General features: G+C 45.0%; 1 protein-coding gene across 2 annotated transcripts in view; it reads right to left on the bottom strand.

Moving 5' to 3' along the window:
- Nucleotides 1-5,659: 5,659 nt before the first annotated feature.
- epb41l4a (erythrocyte membrane protein band 4.1 like 4A) overlaps nucleotides 5,660-23,415 on the bottom strand; it is a 130,341-nt gene continuing 112,585 nt past the window's right edge. The window contains exons 17-24 of one of the 2 annotated variants that reach the window (XM_014138591.2): nucleotides 22,510-22,566; nucleotides 22,034-22,111; nucleotides 14,003-14,122; nucleotides 13,721-13,768; nucleotides 10,812-10,883; nucleotides 7,468-7,578; nucleotides 7,032-7,134; nucleotides 5,660-6,794 (exon numbers count right to left, since the gene is read on the bottom strand). In XM_014138591.2, the coding sequence (XP_013994066.1) occupies nucleotides 6,684-6,794; nucleotides 7,032-7,134; nucleotides 7,468-7,578; nucleotides 10,812-10,883; nucleotides 13,721-13,768; nucleotides 14,003-14,122; nucleotides 22,034-22,111; nucleotides 22,510-22,566 (700 nt within the window). In that variant the 3' untranslated portion in view covers nucleotides 5,660-6,683. 2 annotated transcript variants of the gene reach the window in all.

Genomic DNA, 23,415 nt, shown 5'->3' on the forward strand with positions numbered 1-23,415 from the left:
GGTTTCTCAAACAGCTGTAACTGTATATGCATTCATAAATCAGGTCCTTTCTTGTGTTGGGCTCTGGGATGTAACAACTGTTGAACATCTGAGCTTATAGTTGATTGTTGGGGAAAGGGGTAGAGTGTGTAAGAGTACGTGTTTGTGTGTATGTATCCCACATCTGTTGCTAGGGGTAAGGATGTTAGGGACAATATAGGAGGAATCACAATAATTGTTTGCTAAAATAATAATTGCTTAACAAAAAAGTAATGTAATGCAATGGCAATCCTGGTTATAGGTAACAATCCTTTGTATGAACTGCCAACATTATTACGCATATTAATTGTTAATGATGGAAATTAAGATACGCACGATTTTTAAATATATGTATATATATTTTGAATAATTATATATAAAACAAATTGAGGTGAGAGCATTGGAAATACTTTTAGAGATTGATCTGCTTCTGTTCTGTGGGTGGAACTGTGTTCTCTTTTTTTCGAAGGATAGGTCCTGGCCTCTCAGGGGGGCCTAGGGATCCGGGAGGATGGGGGTGGTCTGCCGGTCACTGGGATGACAACCCAACTTGGGATGGAGAGGGGCTTTAGCGGGTGGAATAGTGGAGAACAATTGGAGGGTTACTTGGTAGCAATGCAAATATCATGGTACAGCTATATGGACACTCAAACACTATGGTTTTAATGGTAAATTTACAAGCATACAGTACCAGTAAAAAGTTTAGACAATCCTACTCATTCCAATGTTTTTCTTTATTTGTAGTATTTTCTACATTGTAGAATAATAGTGAAGACATCAAACTATGAAACAACACATATGGAATCATGTAGTAACCAAAAAAGTGTTAAACAAATATTTGAGATTCTTCAAAATAGCCACCTTTTGCCTTGATGACAACTTTGCACACTCTTGACATTCTCAACCAGCTTCATGTGGTAGTCACCTGGAATGCATTTCAATTTACAGGTGTGCCTTGTTATAAGTTAATTTGTGGAATTTCTTTCCTTAATGTGTTTGAGACAATCAGTTCTGTTGTGACAAGGTAGGGGTGGTATACAGAAGATAGCCCTATTTGGTAAAAGACCAAGTCCATATTATGGCAAGAACAGCTCAAATAAGCAAAGAGAAATGACAGTCCATCATTGCTTTAAGACATGAAGGTCAGTTAATGCGGGAAATGTCAAGAACTTGAACGTTTCTTCAAGTGCAGTCTCAAAAACCATCAAGCGCTATGATGAAACTGGCTCTCATGAGGACCACCACAGGAAAGGAAGACCCAGAGTTACCTCTGCTGCAGAGGATAAGTTCATTAGAGTTACCAGCCTCAGAAATTGCAGCCCAAATAAATGCTTCAAGTTACAGACATCTCTCAACATCAACTGTTCAGAGGAGACTGCGTGAATTAGGCCTTCATGGTTGAATTGCTGCAAAGAAACCACCACTAAAGGACACCAATAAGAAGAGGAGACTTGCTTGGGCCAAGAAACACGAGCAATGGACATTAGACAGGTGGAAATCTGTCCTTTGGTCTGATGAGTCCAAATTTGAGATTTTTGGTTCCAATCGTCGTGTCTTTGTGAGACGCAGAGTAGGTGAACGGATGATCTTCGCATGTGTGGTTCCCACCGTGAAGCATGGAGGAGGTGTGATGGTGTGGGGGTGCTTTGCTGGTGACACTGTCAGTAATTTATTTAGAATTCAAGGCACACTTAACCAGCATGGCTACCACAGCATTCTGCAGCGATACGCCATCCCATCTGGTTTGTGCTTGGGACTATCATTTGTTTTTCAACAGGACAATGACCCAACACCTCCAGGCTGTGTAAGGGCTATTTGACCAAGAAGGAGAGTGATGGACTTGACATCCACAATCACCCAACCTCAACCAAATTGAGATGGTTTGGGATGAGTTGGACAGCAGAGTGAAGGAAAAGCAGCCAACAAGTCCTCATCTTATGTGGAAACTCCTTCAAGACTGTTGGAAAAGCATTCCAGTTGAAGCTGGTTGAGCGATTGCCAAGAGTGTGCAAATCTGTTGTCAGGGGTTCACCTTGGGGTCATGATAGGGGTTGTACCAAATGTTTGATGTATTATAATAATTGATTATGCTTATGTTGTATTAATAGAAGGGGAGGGGTTATAAGACCCCTCCCTCCTTACATTTATTGGGTCCTAAACTACAGAGGTTAGTCAGACATTCCACTATAAATCAACTTGGGGAGTGGACATTTACTCCTAAGGTTTTAGATAACACAAAAACTCTTATTTATATAGCTGTGTAGGCATGGTTTTGGTCTCATGAGTAGAAGGTAATGACGTAGGCAGTGACATCACTAAGATATATGACTGTAGGAATAATAAAACAACTCGGACCCTTTTCTATTTTGCAGAACTTACTCGGAAACGTGTGCTATGTTCCTGTTGTCAACTTCTGTCTGCAATTACATTAATAAATGAATGATTGATTTACTTAAAGATATTGTCTGAATGCTAATTTCACCAATGATTGACAAGGAACAAGGAACAAACCCCAACACTGTCATCAAGGCAAAGGGTGGCTACTTTGAAGAATCTCAAATATAAAATATATTTTGATTTGTTTAACACTTTTTTGTTTACTACATGATTCCATGTGTTATTTCATGGATTTGATGTCTTCACTATTATTCTACAATGGAGAAAATAGTAAAAATAAAGATAAAACCTTGAGTAGGTGTGTCCAAATGAGTAGGTGTGTCCAAATGTTTGACTGGTACTGTATATACATATATATTTGCAAAATAGTATATGGGTGATTGGAAGTGATGCAGACAATTACATTGATGGAAGCTACAATCTATCTGCAATATTAAAGCTGATATACCCCTCCCCCAAAAATAAGGCCAAAAATAAATAACAATTCCATATGTCAGCTTAGAAGCCCCCTCCCCCCAACAGCTTAGACTTTTAATAATTAAATTAAATAATTAAGTTGAGAGATGGAGCATTAAGAGTATGGAGCATTTGGCTCGGTTGGTTGACTGTATTACACTCTTGAGGAGTGGCATAAGAGGACATCAGAAGTTACCTCTTTGTTAGGCAAGTTGCGTCTGGCTGTCCATCAGCCTTATTTACTGGATTAATTTCCATTGGCCTGCAGCAGACATGTTCCAGTAGGAACAGATCTCTGTGCACTGACTACACAACAACCTCGGTGCTAGAGGTTTGTCTGTAGCAGAAGATTTCCACAAAGGGGACACTGTCCTCCCATGACAGTCTCTGGATCTGTTTAGGCATCAGACATGGAACAGGCCCTGAGGTCATGCAGATTTTATTGATGTAATGTAGCAATATCCCACTAGGAAGTACAGCTACTGTACTATATATCCCATCAATATCTGGTATTTAAACTTTATGGGTAGTTTGCATTTACTAATATGTTTTGAGTCATAGCTATTTAGTACTGGTACGTACTTCATTCAGATCTGATATTTATATGGGGACTTTCCATAGAAATTGCCTTAATACTGATACATCCTTGAGTCCCAGCTGTTTCATCTGGATAACACAGATGTCTTCACATTCACTGGATAAATAGGTCTGTCATAAACCAGGAAGGAATAGGAGGATGTTACAGTTTCCTGTTTACATCAAGTTGAGTGCTTCTGGCTGCTGGCTCTTGTCCTCTAGGAAAACAGGATGTTTAGAGGGCATAAGACATGGATAGGCCCATTATTATAATGTAGTCCCTACAGGATTCAATTGGTTGGTTGAAGAACTTCAGTCTGCTACAACGGAGTGCTTCAGTATGCTAAGAAGAAGATGAAATGATTACACTATTTCTCTGTGTTTACATTATTGAAAAGGCTAAACAATTAAATGTCTCTTGCAAATAAACATAAACCCTCTCACCTAATCCATGAAACATTCCAAAGTACAGGCGCACTCCGTTCATGCTTAGCACAGTATAATCTTCTAACACTGGGCCCTGCTCATATCCTTTCTTTGAAAGAGGTGAAGGAGTGCATTTGGCACAGCCTGCTGGTATGCTGCCATAACACATTAAAATCGTGACTAGCTCCGGTGCAGATATGAGGAGATAAACTGAGTCAGAGGAATGGGGGGAGGCAGGCTATATCAGATCAGTGGAAATGAATGTAAACAGTGAGAGAAAGTCATACCATAGGCTACATCTCAGACCATAGAAGGAGGAAAGGCAGGAAATGTATGGATGGAAGAATGCTGGCAGAATAGTTGTATTGTTTCTACACTGAGTGTACAAAACACAAGGAACACCTGCTCTTTCCATGACATCCAGGTGAAAGCTGTGATCACTTATTGATGCCACTTGTTACATCCACTTCAATAAGTGTAGATGAAGGGGAGACAGGTTAAAGGATTTTTAAGCCTTGGTAGTAGGTGCCAGGCGCACCGGTTTGAGTGTGTCAAGAAGTGCAAAAAGGCTGGGTTTTTCACACAACGGTTTTCCGTGTGTGTCAAGAATGGTCCACCACCCAAAGAATATCCAGCCAACTTGACACAACTGTGGGATGTTTTGGAGTCAGCATGGGCCAGAATCCCCGTGGAACGCTTTCAACACCTTGTAGTGTCCATGCCCCGACTAATTGAGGCTGTTCTGAGGGCTAAAGGGGTTGCAACTCAATTGTAGGAAGATGTTCCTAATGTTTTGTACACTCAGTGTATATCATATTTTACATTTGTGTGACTGTTCTTGTCTATCAGTGTTTTGTTACTTGTTGTGTTTTATGTTTTTGTGTGGACCCCAGAAAGAATAGTTGCTGCTTCTGCTAAAGTTAATGGGGATCCGAATAAACCAATAATCATATCAGGCTTCCTAAGACAAAGTCTGAGTCATTCAGTTGAGTTGAAGTCAGGACACAACCTGAGATCAACTGCCTTGCCATTCATCATGCAGTAGTCAACACACACTCAGTGCCAACTCAAATGGCTGAGCAGTTTGTTTGCTATAACAGTGAGTCATCGTTGTTGCTGTTGGGATACTTCACATGGGTGTATATAGAATAATTGTCAGCATTCATTATTAATTGGCCATCCTAAAATATGTTCCTAATAGTTATCCCTTTCATTTCTCCATTTGTCTCATTCACCCACTAAAAAGTTGCATACATGGATTTTACAAGGATTGTAGATTAGATTGGGGACTGTTGTGTTACTACATTCAACGTTAGTAGTTTAGTTGGTGTCCCTGTATGAATATATTGTAGTAGCTGCTGAACTATTTCTTCCATTTCTGACTTTCTTGTCTTATCATTCCAGCAAGGCAGAGTGAGTCATCCCAGACACCATCACCATTACATAGACATTACGTTTTGTCTTGGTTTTGTCCATCAGTGCTTCCACACTGATTCTCCAAAAAGAACAGGATCAAATAAGTAAGAATTTAATGATTTTAGACCAAATAAAAACCCTGAATAAATTAAATCCATTGGTATGTTATTACACATAGTCAACTTGTCCTTGAGTTTTACACTCTTCAGGTTACTGGTGTACAGTGCAGCCAGCCAGTGTCCTCTTCTCTTACAACAAGCAACCAATAGAGAGCAAACCCTGGCTATCTGACTCCACTTGGTGGTGACAAGTGTTACTACAGAAACAATATATAATCAATATCATGAAACCCACTAACATTGACAACATATTAGACATATTGAATGTATTTATTGACAAGGATGAATTTCCAGTTCAACTACTGTACAGTGTGGGCTACTCATTATTCTAATTGATGACGATCCCCCCCGCCCCGAAATATTCAGTATTAATGTGCAAAAAAATGTTGGGGTCCAGCAGCAAAGTTTCCAACAGTACAGAACTGCTTACAGTAAACACACCTGACCTGACAATACAGTAACATAATAACCAAGGCTGCGTCACAAACGACACTCTATCCCCAGTGTAATACTTTTCACCAGGGTCCATAAGGGTCTGTTTAAAAGTAGTGCACTATGGAGGGAATAGGGTACCATTTCAGATGCAAACTTCCTGTCCACATGGGAGCTCAACATGTATGAGTGAAACACTATGTTTTAATACTGCATATTGTATAATAATAACGCAAGTCAAATCAATTTGGAGGCAAATGCATAGTAAAACATGATTGATCTAAGACCTCACTGTGCAGTGATCGCTACACAATCCGGTCTCATCCGGATTACAACAATTGACTACAATTGTACTCAGTAGCTACAGTATATCTCGCCCACTCAGGAGTACTGTGGGCCCAGATCTGTTTGTGCTGTATAGCCTATGGTCGTTGTGGAGTTGGCTATACAGAACAAATATATCTGGGACCAGGCTTACTCAAAAGCGCCTTAAAGCTTAAATGCTCTTGTTTAAATTAAGATACTGTACAGGATTACTGGTGTCGGTGTGGTCCAAAAGACAGCAGAGAACACTGGCACAAAAACATTGAAAAGTGTCCTTTTTGTCCTCTTAAAGGGGTTTCCATGCATTATCTAACACATACTGTACATACACAGAGCAGTACTCCAATGTGGGGTTGGTTACTGGTGTAGAGCACAGCCAGTGTACTCTACACAGCCCTCGCTGTTGTATTTCACAAGTTCATTTTTTTTCTTTACAGAAATCAGGCTTTTCTTTACATGTTTTCTGTTGGTGAGAGATTGTGGCATTGTTTCTGCGGTGGAGGTTGCGTTTCTGTCAGGTCACGTCTCGACCTTGGTCCGGGGAGTATGGATCGTCTTCACCACCTTGGCACTGCTCCTTACGTCATGCTCTATGATCTCTGACAGCAGCATGTCTTTAGATCCGTGCTTCTTCTGGAAAACAATACATCGTTTGAATATCAATTAATTAACCAGTGTTTGTGGTAATAAAAGCTGGTATTGTATTTAATACGTGTAGCACTGCCATTCAAATGAAATAATCACCCTACTATGCGCTTGCAAAGTATCACAATTATTAATCGCGAACATTTCTGCCTCACAGCTTTTGTCACAGCTTGTACGTGTGGCATTGACCAATAAGTGGCAGGAAAAAGGTTTGTGACTGACCTGAGAGGGGGTGGAGCTGGAACCTGGGATGTCTGCTGTGCGTGTCACAGGTAAGGGGGGAACAAGTTCTGTCCGGGTGCTTCCATTATCATGTTTCAAGGTGCTGAACAATACAGGAACGAACCATCAGCATCAAGCAACCGTACAATAACTAGCCTGAGCCGGGATTTAATTTGACAGACGTTGCAGCGCCCTTGGCATTTAAAGGTAATATGCGATTGGGCAGATATTTGCTGAGTTTACCGTGAATGTGATCTCCGCGAACATCAGGATCATTGCCTTTACACATGTACAACGCGCCTCAGATTGTATCCCGGTCTAGAGACATTAATAAGAGCTCCACCACACTACTGTCACCATTTAAATGTGAAGTTTCGGGTGAGACTCTGAAGAGTGAAAAACCATAAGATCTAGCCTGAGACCAGTTTAGACTCACTTGACCTCAGAGAGCACGGACCTCTCCCCTTCGGAACACTGGGAGCGTCGGTACTGATGGAAACTCCGTGGGGAATGAGAGTGCCGGATTTTGATTGGGTCTCCTTGGGTTCTGGAAGGAAGGATGAACATAGAATCCTTCACTTTATCTCATGTGTAGGAGAGTAGGCCTACCTCTCATTTAGCCCAGTGGGATATAAGCCCACGCCATACTGAATCCATCAGCTTCAGAGGCGGTAAGATAAAATTAAATGGAGCATAATGTATCTCTACAGGGAACAGTATGAAAAGGCCAGACTCAATCATTCAAGTTATGTGAGGGAAACACTTCAGTCTGGTGGGGAATCTGTTATCTTCTTATCCAAGTGCAGGTCAACAGACCCTACCCCAATGTGCTGACTGAGCACGCTCCATTCATTATAGACCTGTCTGATTATCATATAGACCTGTCTGATTATTATATTGACCTGTCTGAATATCATAATATCATACCTGTCTGATTATCATATTATCATACCTGTCTGGTTATCATATTATCATACCTACAGTTGAAGTCGGAAGTTTACATACACATTAAAACTCGTTTTCGCTACACAAATTTCTTGTTAACAAACTATAGTTTTGGCAAGACCGTTAGGACATCTACTTTGTGCTTGACACAAGTAATCTTTCCAAAAATTGTTTACAGACAGACTATTTCACTTATAATTCACTGTGTCACAATTCCAGTGGGTCAGAAGTTAACATACACTAAGTTGACTGTGCCTTTAAACAGCTTGGAAAATTCCAGAAAATTATGTAATGGCTTTAGAAGCTTCTGATAGGCTAATTGACATCATTTGAGTCAATTGGAGGTGTACCTGTGGATGTATTTCAAGGCCTACCTTCAAACTCAGTGCCTCTTTGCTTGACATCAGTGGAGAATCAGCCAAGACCTCAGAAAAAAAATTGTAGACCTCCACAAGTCTGGTTCATCCTTGGGAGCAATTTCCAAACGCCTGAAAAAACCTAGTTCATCTGTACAAACAATAATACCCAAGTATAAACACCATGGGACCACGCAGCCGTCATATCGCTCCGCAAGGAGACGCGTTCTGTCTCCTAGAGATGAACGTACTTTGGTGCGAAAAGTGCAAATCAATCCCAGAACAACAGCAAAGGACCTTGTGAAGATGCTGGAGGAAACAGGTACAAAAGTATCTATATCCACAGTAAAACGAGTCCAATATCGACATAACCTGAAAGGCCAAGAAGCCACTGCTCCAAAACCGCCATAAAAAAGCCAGACTACGGTTTGCAACTGCACATGGGGACAAAGATCATACTTTTTGGAGAAATGTCCTCTGGTCTGATGAAACAAAAATAGAACTGTTTGGCCCTCATGTTTGGAGGAAAAAGGGGGAGGCTTGCAAGCTGAAGAACACCATCCCAACCGTGAAGCACGGGGGTGGCAGCATCATGTTGTGGGGGTGGTTTTCTGCAGGAGGGACTGGTGCACTTCACAAAATAGATGGCATCCTGAAGAAGGAAAATGATGTGGATATATTGAAGCAACATTTCAAGACATCAGTCAGGAAGTTAAAGCTTGGTCGCAAATGGGTCTTCCAAATGGACAATGACACCAAGCATACTTCCAAAGTTGTGGCAAAATGGCTTAAGGACAACAAAGTCAAGGTATTGGAGTGACCATCACAAAGCCCTGACCTCAATCCTATAGAAAATCTGTGGGCAGAACTGAAAAAGCGTGTGCGAGCAAGGAGGCCTACAAACCTGACTCAGTTACACCAGCTCTGTCAGGAGGAATGGGCCAAAATTCACCCAACTTATTGTGGGAAGCTTGTGGAAGGCTTCCCGAAACGTTTGACCCAAGTTAAACAATTCAAGGCAATGCTACCAAATACTAATTTAGTGTATGTAAACTTCTGACCCACTGGGAATGTGACGAAAGAAATAAAAGCTGAAATAAATAATTCTCTCTACTATTATTCTGACATTTCACATTCTTAAAATAAAGTGGTGATCCTAACTGACCCAAGACAGGGAAGTTTTACTAGGATTAAATGTCAGGAATTGTGAAAAACTGAGTTTAAATGTATTTGGCTAAGGTGCATGTAAACATCCGACTTCAACTGTATCTGATTGTCACATTATCATACCTGTCTAATTATCATATTATCATTGTCTGATTGTCATATAGACCTGTCTGATTATTATATTGACCTGCCTGATTATCATAACTGTCTGATTATCATATTGACCTGTCTGATTACCATATATACCTGTCTGATTATCATATAGTCCTGTTTGATTATCATATCATAACTGTCTGATTATCATATTGACCTGTCTGATTGTCATATAGTCCTGTCTGATTATCATATCTGTCTGATTTTCATATTGACTGGTGTGATTATCATATCGACCTGTCTGATTATCACAGACCTGTCTGATTATCATATTGACCGGTGTGATTAGCATATATACCTGTCTGATTAGCATATATACCTGTCTGATTAGCATATAGACCTGTCTGATTATCTGTCTGATTGTCATATAGACCTGTCTGACTACCATATAGCCCTGTCTGATAATCATATATACCTGTCTGATTATCATATTATCATAACTGTCTGATTATGGGGCCCGCGGTTCGATCCCAGGCTTGTGTTGCAGCCGACCGGGAAACCCATGAGGCAGTGCACAATTGTCCCAGCGCTGTCCGGGTTAGGGGAGGGTTTGGTCGGCCGGGATGTCCTTGTCCCATCGCGCTCTAGCGACTCTTTGTGGCGGTCCGGGCGCATTCACGCTGACTTTGGTCACCAACTGTACGGTGTTTCCTGGCTTCCGGGTTATGCAAGCAGTGCGGCTTCGTAGGGTCATGTTTCGGAGGACGCATGGCTCTCAACCTTCGCCTATCCTGAGTCCGTACGGGAGTTGCAGCAATGGCACAAGACTGTAACTACCAATTGGATATCACGAAATTGTGGAGAAAAAGGGGTAAAAATACAACAAAAACCTGTCTGGTTATCATATTATCATAACCGTTTAATTATCATATTGACTTGTCTGATTATCATATATATCTGTCTGATTATCATATTATCATACTGTCTGATTATAATATATACCTGTCTGATTATCATATAGACCAGTCTGATTATCATATAGATCTGTCTGATTATCATATAGACCTGTCTGATTAGGATATTATCTAAACTGTCAGATTATCATATTGACCTGTCTGATTATCATATTGACCTGTCTGATTATCATATCGACAAGTTTTCATCCTAAAAAATTTACAGACTATCTAATCTAATGAGGAAGGGAGAAGCAGTCACACACTCCACTTTCTTGTAGGGGATCTCCTTCAGCTGATCCTCTGTTAGATCAGGAGCAGGGTCCACCAGCTCCTTCCTGTAGGAACACAACCACCAGGGATTGTTACCATTCATGTTACCATTCACTGGAGAAAAGGCTGTGCACACTGGTTTCAATAACCTCTGAAGGCTGTGTTAGTACATACTGTTCAATAGTATACACTCTTTATGAATAGTTATCAACTATTAGTCATGGTTAGTCAAGTCATTATAGTGCTACACCTTTAACTTTTCATAACACAGGAAAAAAGGCCTATTGGTCATACTTTATTTGGATAGTCCATCTGTAGGTCACACTATCAACTACCTATCTGTTGATAAGCAACTGCTTGCTAGGGTTAGGGTCAAGTTTAGAATAAGGTTAGTTAGGGTAAGGGTTAGGGCTAGGTTAAGGATTAAGTTTAGGGTTAGGATTAACCATATTACATCTACATAAAAGCCCTGGAAGTCTGGAACATACAGTCCAACCATGGAGCGGGTCGAGAACTTCAAGTTCCTCGGTGTCCACAACACTAAGGATTTAAAATGGTCCACAGACACACACACAGTCATGAAGAAGGTCCGACAGTGCCTCTTCCCCCTCAGGAGGTTGAAAAGGTTTGGCATGTGCCCTCAAATCCTCAAAAAGTTCAACAGCTGTACCAGTGAGAGCATTTTGACTCGCTGCATCACTGCTTGGCATGGCAATAGCACCGCCCTCAATCACATGGCGCTACAGAGGGTGGTGAGGACAGCCCAGTACATCACTGGGGCCAAGCTCCCTGCCATCCAGGACCTCTATATCAGGCGGTTTGAAAGGAAGGCCTGAAAAAAAAAATCACCCAAGCCATAGACTACTCTCTCTTCTTCCGCACAGCAGCCGGTGTCGGTGCATCAAGTCTGACACCAACAGGCTCCTGAACAGCTTCTATCCCCAAACCCTAAGACTGATATATAGCTAACTAAATGGCTACACGGATTATCTGATTATTGTCTCTATGCGGATTATTGTCGCTATGCACACTCACAGGGCCATACACACTCACGCACACTGACACGCCAACACACACACAAACACTCACTCCATGATTTGCTCACACACACATAATATGCACATACAGTGCATTCGGAAAGTATTTTGACCCCTTGACTTTTTCCACATTTTGTTAGGTTACAGCCTTATTCTAAAATTGATTAAAAGTGTTTTTTTCTCATCAATCTACACACAATACCTCAAATGACAAATCAAAAACAGGTTTATATAAATTTTTACGAATGTATATATATATATATATGAAAAAAAATGAAATATCAAATTTACATAAGTATTCAGACCCTTTACTCAGTACTTTGTTGAAGCACCTTTGGCAGAGATTACACCCTTGAGTCTTCTTGGGTATGACGCTACAAGCTTGGCACACCTGTATTTGGGGAGCTTCTCCCATTCTTATCTGAAGAGCCTCTCAAGCTCTGTCAGGTTTGGACGGGGAGCGTCGCTGCACAGCTATTTTCAGGTCTCTCCAGATGTTTGATCAAGCCCAAGCTCTGGCTGGACCACTCAAGGACATTAAGAGTCTTGTCCCGAAGCCACTCCTGCGTTGTCTTGGCTGTGTGCTTAAGGTCGTTGTCCTGTTGGAAGGTGAACCTTTGCCCCAGTCTGAGGTCCTGAGCGCTCTGGTTTTCATCAAGGATCTCTCTGTACTTTGCTCTGTTCATCTTTCCCTCGATGCTGACTGGTCTCCCAGTCCCTACCGCTGAAAAACATCCCCACAGCATGATGCTGCCACCACCATGCTTCACCATAAGGATGGTGCCAGGTTTCCTCCAGACGTGACGCTTGGCAAAGATTTCAATCTTGGTTTCATCAGACCAGAGACTCTTGTTTCTCATGGTCTGAGAGTCCTTTAGGTGCCTTTTGGCAAACTCTAAGCAGGCTGTCATGTGCCTTTTACTGAGGAGTGGCTTCCCTCTGGCCACTCTACCATAAAGGACTGATTGCTGGAGTGCTGCAGAGATAGTTGTCCTTCTGGAAGGTTCTCCCATCTCCACAGAAAAACTCTGGAGCTCTGTCAGAGTGACCATCGGGTTCTTGGTCACCTCCCTGACCAAGGCCCTTCTCCCCCGATTGATCAATATGTCCGGGCGGCCAGCTCTAGGAAGAGTATTGGTGGTTCCAAACTTCTTCCAGGAGGCCTCCAGGAGGCCTCTGTGTTCTTGGGGACCTTCAAAGCTGCAGACATTTTTTGGTACCCTTCCCCAGATCTGTGCCTCGACCCAATCCTGTCTCGGAGCTCTGCGGAAAATTCCTTCGACCTCATGGCTTGGTTTTTGTTCTAACATGTCCTGTCAACTGTGGGACCTTATATAGACAGGTGTGTGCCTTTCCAAATCATGTCCAATCAATTGAATTTACCACAGGATGACTCCAATCAAGTTGTAAAAACATCTCAAGGATGATCAATGGAAACAGGATGCACCTGAGCTCAATTTGAAGTCTCATAGCAAAGAGTCTGAATACTTATGTAAATAAGGTATTTCTGTTTTTTATTTTTAATACATTTGCAAACATTTCTAAAAACCTGTTTTCACTTTGTCATTATGGGGTATTGTGTGTAGATTGATGAGGAAAACATGTAATTGAAACTATTTTAGAATAAGGCTGTAATGTAACAAAATTATGAAAAAGTCAAGGGGTCTAAAAAAACTTTCTGAATGCAGTGTACATTTATACTGACTCTACACACCCACGCACCCACTCACATACAATTATCATATACGCTGCTGCTACTCTGTTTATCATATATCCTGATTCCTAGTTACCTTTCCCAAATAAAGTGGTACCTGCTTATTTCTAAAAGAGCACTGTTGAACCTCATAAATAGAGTCATTACTTACTGGATGTGCTTCCACAGCTGCTCTTTAGCCTGCACATCTGGACTCCGCCTGGAACACATCACAGAATTACAGGGGTTAATAGTTGAAGGGTTATTTATAAGACAGACCATCTGATAAGGAGAGTTCTTGTAATGAATGGACATTTTTCCCTCTGTGTATCTGGAAATTGAGGAGATGAAATTGACCGTAGCTTAAGGCATTGTTCCAGGTCAGGTCAGAGGTGGGGTTCTTTAGCGCAGGGAGGAGAGGGAAGAAGAGTGTGTGTGGTTGTGGTTGTCTTACGATCGTGAACGGTGCCGTGAGCGGCGATGGTTTGGGTCGTTCTGAGACCTCTCTTTTTGACGGCAGAGCACAGCTTCCCACTGAGGACCAGAGTCCACCATCTCATTCTCCTGACGAGACCTGGAATATAATATTATTTTAGTGTTGTAATATAATATAGGAGTATTATACGCCAGTATATTATAAATATACAGCATAAACATATTACTTCTACATAAAAGACCTGGAAGGCTGGAACATACAATCCAACCATGTTACATCTACACAGACATGTTCAGAGATGACAGTATGGTTGCAACTTGCAACTAACTGACACATGATACATCCACATTCAAAGGACCTTGCGTTCTCAGAACATGCACAGAACAACTGGCAGGCATATTCACTGTAATTTTCAACCTGTCCTTGTCCCAGTCTGTAATCGCCACATGTTTTAAGATAACCACCATCATTCCTGTTCCCAAGAACTCTAAGGCGTCATGCTACAATGACTACCGCCCTGTAGCACTCACATCTGTAATCATGAAGTGCTTTGAGAGGCTGGTTATGGCACACATCAACTCCATCATCCCAGACACCCTAGACCCACTCCAATTTACATACCGCCCCAAAAGATCCATAGACGACACAATTTCAATTGCACTCCACACTGCTAGATAAGAGGAACACCTATGTGAGAATGCTTTTAATTGACTGCAGATCAGCGTTCAACAGCATGTTGCCTTCCAAGCTCATCACTAAGCTTAGGACCTTGGGACTGAACATCTCCCTCTGCAACTGGATCCTGGACTTCCTGACGGGCCGACCCCAGGTGATGAGGGTCGGCAACATCCCCTCCGCCACGTTGACCCTCAACACGGGGGCCCCACAGGTGTGCGTGCTTAGTCCCTCCCTGTAATCCCTGCTCACCCACAACTGCGTGGCCACGTACGACTCCAACACCATCACCAAGTTTGCTGACGACAACAGTTTTAGGCCTGATCACCAGTGACGATGAAACACTTCTCAAAAAGTTCTACAGCTGTACCATTGAGAGCATCTTGACTGGCTGCATCACTGCTTGGTATGACAGTAGCACCAGTACATCACTGGGGCCGAGCTCCCTGCCATTCAGGACCTCTATGTCAGGCGATATGAAAGGTAGGCCTGAAAAATCGCTAAGACTATTCTCTCCTCTTCTGCACGGCAGGTAGTATCGGTGCATCAAGTCTGACACCAACAGTCTCCTGAACAGCTTCTTTCCCCAACCATAAGACTGATAAATAGCTAACTAAATGGCTACACAGATTATCTGATTATTGTCTCTATGCAGATTATTGTTTCTATGCACACTCACAGGGCCATACACACACACGCAAACTGTCACTCCAACACACACACAAACAGTCACTCCATCATTTGCTCACACACACATAATATCCACATACAATTATACTGACTCTACACACCCACTCACATACAATCATCATATACGGTACACTGCTGCTACTCTGTTTATCATATATCCTGATGCCTAGTCACCTTACCCCTATACATACCTACCTCTATCACTCCAGTATCCCTGCACATTGTAAATACAGTACTAGAACTGACTGACCCTGTACACTGAGTATACAAAACATTAAGACACCTGCTTTTTCCATAACATAGACTGACCAGGTGAATACAGGTGAAAGCTATGATCCCTTATTGATGTCACCTGTTAAATCCACTTCAATCAGTGTAGATGAAGGGGAGGAGATAGGTTAAAGAAGGCTTTTTAAGCCTTGAGACAAGTGAGACATGGATTGTGTATGTGTGCCATTGAGGGTGAATGGGCAAGACAAAAACTGTAAGTGCCTTTGAACGAGGTATGGTAATATGTGCCAGGCGCACTGGTTTATGTCAAGAACTGCAACGCTGCTGGGTTTTTCACACTTAACAGTTTCCCATGTGTATCAAGAATGGTCCACCACACATAGGACATCCAGCCAACTTGACACATTTGTGGGAAGCCTTGGAGTCCACATGTGCCAGCATCCTTGTGGAACACTTTCAAAACCTGGTACAGTCCATGCCCTGATGAATTGAGGCTGTTCTGAAGGCAAAATGTTTGGTATACTCAGTGTATATAGTATGCTTACTTACTTTCTCATGTTCTTCTTATTTCTTATTTTTATTTATTTAGTTTTTTTCTACCTTGTGTTATTTTTAGTATTAAATTATTATTGATTACTGCAGTGTTGGGTTTAGAGCTGTCAAGAAAGGCATTTCACTGTACTTGTGCATGTCATATTGAAACTAGAAACTTGAAAAAACGATATTATACATACAGTACATCACTATTTTTACTGGCACAACAGATAGCAACACAATTTCCATGAAATATACTCTCTCGTTTCCTCCCTAATTACTTTCGCTCCATCATGAGATATTCTGTCACAACGTCCACAGACGGTGGCGCCTCTCCTCGGTCGGGCGGTGCTCGGCGTTCGTCGTCGCCGGCCTACTAGCTGCCACCGATCTGTGTTTCAGTGTCTGTTAGTTATGTCTGTTTTTTGATTGCACCTGTTTCGTGTTTGTCATTAGTGGGGGGGTATTTAGTCTGTCTGTGTTTAGTTAGGATTCGTGCGGGATTGTTCTTTGTTACGTGTGGTGTTATATTGTTTGGTTTACGACTTATTGTATAGGCATTAGGGTTGCCGGGCTGCGCCCCGTCTGCCATTTTGAGCGGAGCTTCGTTTAGTCTTTTTGACTGTTGTGCTCCCAGCCGTATATGGATTTTGCCCTTGGATTTATTAAATCAAGTTTGTTCCAACGGACCTCAGTCTCCTGAGCTTGACTCACCCTTAAAACTGTTCTATCCGCTCGTGACAGAATCCCGCACCAATTTATGGAGTCAGCAGGGACAGAAACACCATCAATGGAGGAACAAGTCTCCCAACATGCCAGCCTCCTCCACCGACTGGGCATGGCCATGGACCAGGTGCTGGCCCGTTTGGAGAGCTGGGAGCAAGTCGCTCCTTCACCCCCACCGGGACCAAGTCATCACCCTGAGCCCCTACCGACACCCACCGAATCCAGTACAGGCGGGATCCGGATCATGGCTCCCAGGGAGTTCGATGGGACGGCCGCTGGGTGCAAGGGGTTTTTGCTCCAGTTGGACCTATACCTGGTGACCGTCCGGCCCTCTCCCTCCGATGAAGAGAGGGTGAGCGTCCTCGTCTCGTGCCTCACGGGTAGATCTCTGGAATGGGCCAACACCGTCTGGGAGGGCCGACTCAGCTAAGGACAACTACCCAGAGTTCGCTCGCCGCTTCCGGGCGGTATTCGATCATCCCCCGGAGGGCAAGGCGGCGGGCGAGCGATTATTTCATCTGAGGCAGGAGACGAGGAGCGCTCAAGACTTTACCCTGGAGTTCCGGACTCTAGCCGCCGGATCGGGGTGGAATGAGCGGGCCCTGATTGACCACTACAGGTGTAGTTTACGTGAGGACGTCCGCCGGGAGCTGGCTTGCCGGGACCATACCACCACCCTGGACCAGTTGATTGATTTGTCCATCAGGCTGGACAACCTGCTGGCTGCCCGGGGACGTTCCGATCGGGGCCTATTCATTCCACCTCCCATCCCTCCTGCTCCAACGCCCATGGAGCTAGGAGGGACTGCTGCTAGGAGGACCGGAGGGGGGGGCCTCTCCTGCACTCACTGTGGCCGTAGAGGACACACTGCGGACCGGTGCTGGAGAGGTTCTCCTGGGAATTCAGATGGCAGGCAGAGCACCGCTTCGACTCCCCAGGTGAGTCAGCACCAGACACACCCAGAGCCCCCTGTCGACCACATATACGTCTCAGTTTTTTTTCTGAGTTTTCCCCTCACTCCCAGTATAAGGCACTAGTCGATTCAGGCGCAGCTGGGAGTTTTATGGACCGTGGGGTTGCTGATAAGTTAGGGATTCCCCTGGTTAAACTGGACCAACCCTTCTCCGTGCACGCTTTAGATAGTCGACCACTAGGGTCTGGCCAAGTGAGGGAGGTAACAGTGCCACTGGTCATGGTGACGCAGGGGGGTCATGAGGAACATATCAGCCTGTTCCTTATTGATTCCCCGGCATTTCCGGTGGTGCTGGGACTTCCCTGGCTAGTCTCTCACAATCCTCAGATTTCATGGGGGCAGAGGGCTCTTAAGGGGGGGTCGAGGGAGTGCTCAGGTAGGTGTATAGGAGTTTCCATCGGTGCAACCACGGTGGAGAGTCCAGACCAAGTCTCTACTGTACACATTCCCTCTGAATATGCCGATTTGGCTATCGCCTTCAGTAAAACGAAGGCGACTCAATTACCACCCCATCGACAGGGGGATTGTGTGATAAACCTCCAGGCTGGCGCGGCCCTTCCTAAAAGTCACGTGTATCCTCTGTCGCAGGAGGAGATAGTGGCTATGGAGACATACGTCACTGAGTCCTTGAGACAGGGATACATTCGGCCATCTAAATCACCCGTCTCATTTTACATTTACATTTAAGTAATTTAGCAGACGCTCTTATCCAGAGCTACTTACAAATTGGTGCATTCACCTTGTGATATCCTCGAGTTTCTTTTTTGTGAAGAAGAAGGGGGGAGGCCTGCGCCCGTGCATTGACTATAGAGGTCTAAATTCTATCACAGTAGGGTTGAGTTACCCACTACCTCTCATTGCTACGGCCGTGGAGTCATTTCACGGGGCGCGCTTCTTCACCAAACTAGATCTCAGGAGTGCGTATAACCTGGTCGTATCCGAGATGGAGACGAGTGGAAAACCGCATTTAGTACCACATCTGGCCATTATGAGTACCTCGTCATGCCGTATGGGTTAAAAAATGCTCCCGCCGTCTTCCAATCCTTTGTGGACGAGGTTCTCAGAGACATGCTCGGACAGGGTGTGGTGGTGTACATTGATGACATCTTGATCTACTCCGCCACACGCGCCGCGTATGTAGCTCTGGTGTGTAAAGTGCTTGGGCGGCTGCTGGAGCATAACCTATACGTCAAGGCTGAGAAATGTGAGTTCTCCAAACAAGCCGTCTCTTTTCTGGGATATCGCATTTCCACCACAGGGGTGGTGATGGAAGATGACCGCGTTACGGCTGTGCGTAATTGGCCGACCCCTACCACGATGGAGGTGCAGCGGTTCTTGGGGTTCGCCAATTATTACCGGAGGTTTATCCGGGGTTTTGGTCAGGTGGCAGCTCCCATTACCTCACTGATGAAGGGGGGTCCGGTGCGATTGCGGTGGTCGGCAGAGGCGGACAGAGCCTTCCGTCGTCTGAAGGTTCTGTTTACCGACGCTCCGGTGCTGGCGCATCCGGATCCCTCTTTGCCATTCATAGTGGAGGTGGACGCGTCCGAGGCTGGGGTAGGAGCTGTTCTTTCGCAGCGTTCGGGCGTTCCTCCGAAGCTCCGCCCCTGCGCATTCTTTTCTAAGAAGCTGAGCCCGGCGGAGCGCAACTATGATGTGGGGGACAGGGAGTTGTTAGCCGTGGTCAAGGCTTTGACAGTGTGGGGATATTGGCTTGAGGGGGCACGTCACCCTTTTCTGATCTGGACCGACCACCGTAACCTGGAGTACATCCGGGCAGCGAGGAGACTTAATTCTCATCAAGCCAGGTAGGCCATGTTCTTTATGAGGTTTCAGTTTACCCTTTCGTACATTCCGGGTTCTCGGAACCGGAAGGCCGACGCACTGTCGCGTCTCTACGACACCGAGGAGCGGACCATCGATCCCACTCCCTGCTTCATGTCTGGTGGCACCGGTGGTATGGGAGGTGGATGCGGACATCGAGCGGGCGAGTCGGTCAGAACCCACTCCACCTCAATGTCCCGCGGGTCTGAAGTTCGTTCCGCTGGGTGTTCGCGATCGCTTGATCCGATGGGCCCACACTCTACCCTCCTCGGGTCACCCTGGGGTGGAACGGACAGTGCGAGGCCTGACGGGGAAGTACTGGTGGCCCACCTTGGTTGAGGATGTAAGACACTATGTCTCTTCCTGTTCGGTGTGCGCCCAGTGCAAGGCTCCTAGGCACCTGCCTCGAGGGAAATTACAGCCCCTCCCTGTTCCACAGCGGCCTTGGTCTCACCTCTCGGTGGATTTCCTTACGGATCTCCCGCCATCTCAGGGGAATACGACAATCCTGGTTGTTGTGGATCGGTTCTCGAAGTCCTGCCGTCTGCTTCCGTTGCCCGGTCTTCCTACGGCCCTACAGACCGCGGAGGCCCTATTCACCCACGTCTTCCGGCACTACGGGGTGCCCAAGGACATCGTATCTGATCGGCGTCCCCAGTTTACATCCAGTGTATGGAGGTCGTTTATGGAGAGGCTGGGGGTCTCGGTTAGCCTGACCTCGGGTTTCCACCCCGAGAGTAATGGGCAGGTAGAGCGCATTAACCAGGATGTAGGCAGGTTTCTGCGGTCGTATTGCCAGTACCGGCCAGGGGAGTGGGCGCGGTTCGTGCCCTGGGCCGAGATGGCCCAGAACTCTCAGCGCCACTCCTCTACTAACCTGTCACCCTTCCAGGTCGTGTTGGGTTATCAGCCGGTCCTGGTGCCATGGCAACAGAGCCAGACAGAGGCTCCTGCGGTGGAGGAATGGGTCCAGCGCTCTAGGGAGACCTGGAATGCTGTCCAGGAGTGTATAAAGAGGGCTGGAGAACGACACAAGGAGAGTGCTGACCGCCACCGCAGTGAGGCTACTGTGTTTAACCCAGGGGATAGAGTCTGGCTCTCGACCCGGAACCTGCCCCTCCGCCTGCCCTGCCGGAAGCTGGGTCCGCAATTTGTGGGGCCATTCAAAGTCCTGAGGAGAATAAACGAGGTGTGTTATAGGTTACAACTTCCTACATATTACCGTATTAACCCCTCGTTTCATGTGTCTCTCCTCATGCCGGTGGTAGCTGGTCCGCTGCAGGACGCTGAGGTGCGGGAGGACCCCCGCCCTCCCTGGACATCGGAGGGGCCCCGGCGTATACAGTCCGGGCCATCTTGGACTCCCGACGTCAGGTGGGGGGCCTGCAGTACCTCGTGGACTGGGAGGGGTACGGTCCGGAGGAGAGGTGCTGGGTCCCGGCGAGGGACATTCTGGATCCAGCCATGTTGCGGAATTTCCACAGCCTCCGCCCGGATCGCCCGGCGCTTCGCCCTCCGGGTCGTCCCCGAGGCCGGAGTCGGCGGGCTGCGGGACCCGCGCGTCAGGGGAGGGATACTGTCACAACGTCCACAGAAGGTGGCGCCTCTCCTCGGTCGGGCGGTGCTCGGCAGTCGTCGTCGCTGGCCTACTAGCTGCCACCGATCTGTGTTTCAGTGTCTGTTAGTTATGTCTGTTTTTTGATTGTACCTGTTTTGTGTTTGTCATTAGTGGGGGGGTATTTAGTCTGTCTGTGTTTAGTTAGGATTCGTGCGGGATTGTTCTTTGTTACGTGTGGTGTTATATTGTTTGGTTTACGACTTATTGTATAGGCATTAGGGTTGCCGGGCTGCGCCCCGTCTGCCATTTTGAGCGGAGCTTCGTTTAGTCTTTTTGACTGTTGTGCTCCCAGCCGTATATGGATTTTGCCCTTGGATTTATTAAATCAAGTTTGTTCCAACGGACCTCAGTCTCCTGAGCTTGACTCACCCTTAAAACTGTTCTATCCGCTCGTGACATATTCAGACACTTGAGGCTGTCTATAGTATATCGTATGACACAGCTAGGGAACCATTGTGGGTCCCAATAACATATAGTATCATTCAGAGGACAATAGCAGCCTGATGATATGCTGTATTTCTTCAATACATACTTACCTTACAGACACTGGCTTAGAGAAATAGTAGTCTTGGGAGCTATACCCCCATATGAAACAGTTGTAGTTTACTATGGAATGGCTGTCACCTTTGAGAAATATTACTATGTACTTTTAGTGGTACTACTATGTACAAAATAGGAGGTAGTAGTAGTGGTTTACAATATATCTTTATTCTGTATATTTAATGGCCATATGTACAGATATGTCTCCTTGTAGGGAAAGCAGAGTGACATCACTCACCGGTTCCTCTTTTTACGATGCTCCCGGGTGGAGTTCTCGGACTCGCTGCCACTACTGGTGTTGCCACGGGAGCGTGACCTGCGGGTGGGCAGCGGTGAATAAAACGAGGTTAAAAGTTGACGAGGGGAAAATAAATGAGATGGAATGTTGTTTGTGTATGACCTGTCAGAGAGAGAGGACAAATGTTAACTTTGACTTTTAGAGAAATGACTCCAGAACTTGGCTAATGTAACTACTGAAAAACAGAACCCCACTCTGAGTAGATCGTTATCCCTGTAGAGCTCCAACGGTGGATTGGTGCTGCTGCCACATTACAACACAGCACATCAATGACAATCTTGGCAAGTCACTGGGTTTATCTGACTTGTCTAAGTCTGTGTGGAACGTAGGGATGTAAAGATGTGACCTTCAGTTGCAGAGAGGACAGAGGTTCCGAATTTAAGAATTTAGCATGCAGTACTGTAAGCTAACTGTACCTCCTTTGTTGATCGTTCTGGTTCGGGGGATCTGTTGGATCACTGGCCTGGCCTTTCCTGAGGGATCATATCACAGAAGTCATTACTGTCATGTTATTATCAGAGACTGTCACTGTCATGTTGTTACTATTAGACATCAGAGGAATGCCACTGTCATGTTACAACTACTATTACACAGAGAGGGTTGATGAGTTTGACATGTTTTAATCATCAACATAAACATTCATGACTGACTGAAAAGTGAGAGCATCTGTCCAACCATGATTTATGATAATTGGTATCTATTCAAAGAGAGTGCTTCATTGGCCACAAACCCTAGGGGTAATCTGATTCACGGTTTCTACCCAGAAATTCTGCATCTCTGCCCCACAACAGACACAGCCCAGACTAACCTTTATGACTCATTCATATTAAAATAACATGAAGTACAAATCTTGTATTTGATTACTAGAATTGTCTACTTCATACAAACATACTACTATGTGACCTTTGCAGTAGCTTCAGTACAGTATAGACACATTTATAAGGCAATTTAAGGGGGGTGTCTTCACAATACATTTTTGGTAAAAAACAGCTTGTATAGGAACAATTACCAGCTATTATAAGGTAAACATGTTTTGTTATACATGTACCCACAATATTGTGCGTAATGCTAATGGAGGAGCAAGAACTGGACAGGCTCTACAGTTAGTTCCACATGACACCACTAGAAGGCAACATTATCCCATATATGTACTTTCAAAGGGGAAATTACTGAAGGAGCAACAGCAGTAGATGTATTCTCCTGTCCTCTCCTCTTCTGCCGCCTCCTGAGTCCTGTCCCCTCCTCTCCTCTTCTGCCACTACCCGAGTCATGTCCCCTCCTCTCCTCTTCTTCCACTACCCGAGTCCTGTCCCCTTCTCTCC

This window comes from Salmo salar, chromosome ssa13 (genome assembly GCF_905237065.1).
Source record: "Salmo salar chromosome ssa13, Ssal_v3.1, whole genome shotgun sequence".
NCBI classification, from domain to species: Eukaryota; Metazoa; Chordata; class Actinopteri; order Salmoniformes; family Salmonidae; genus Salmo; species Salmo salar.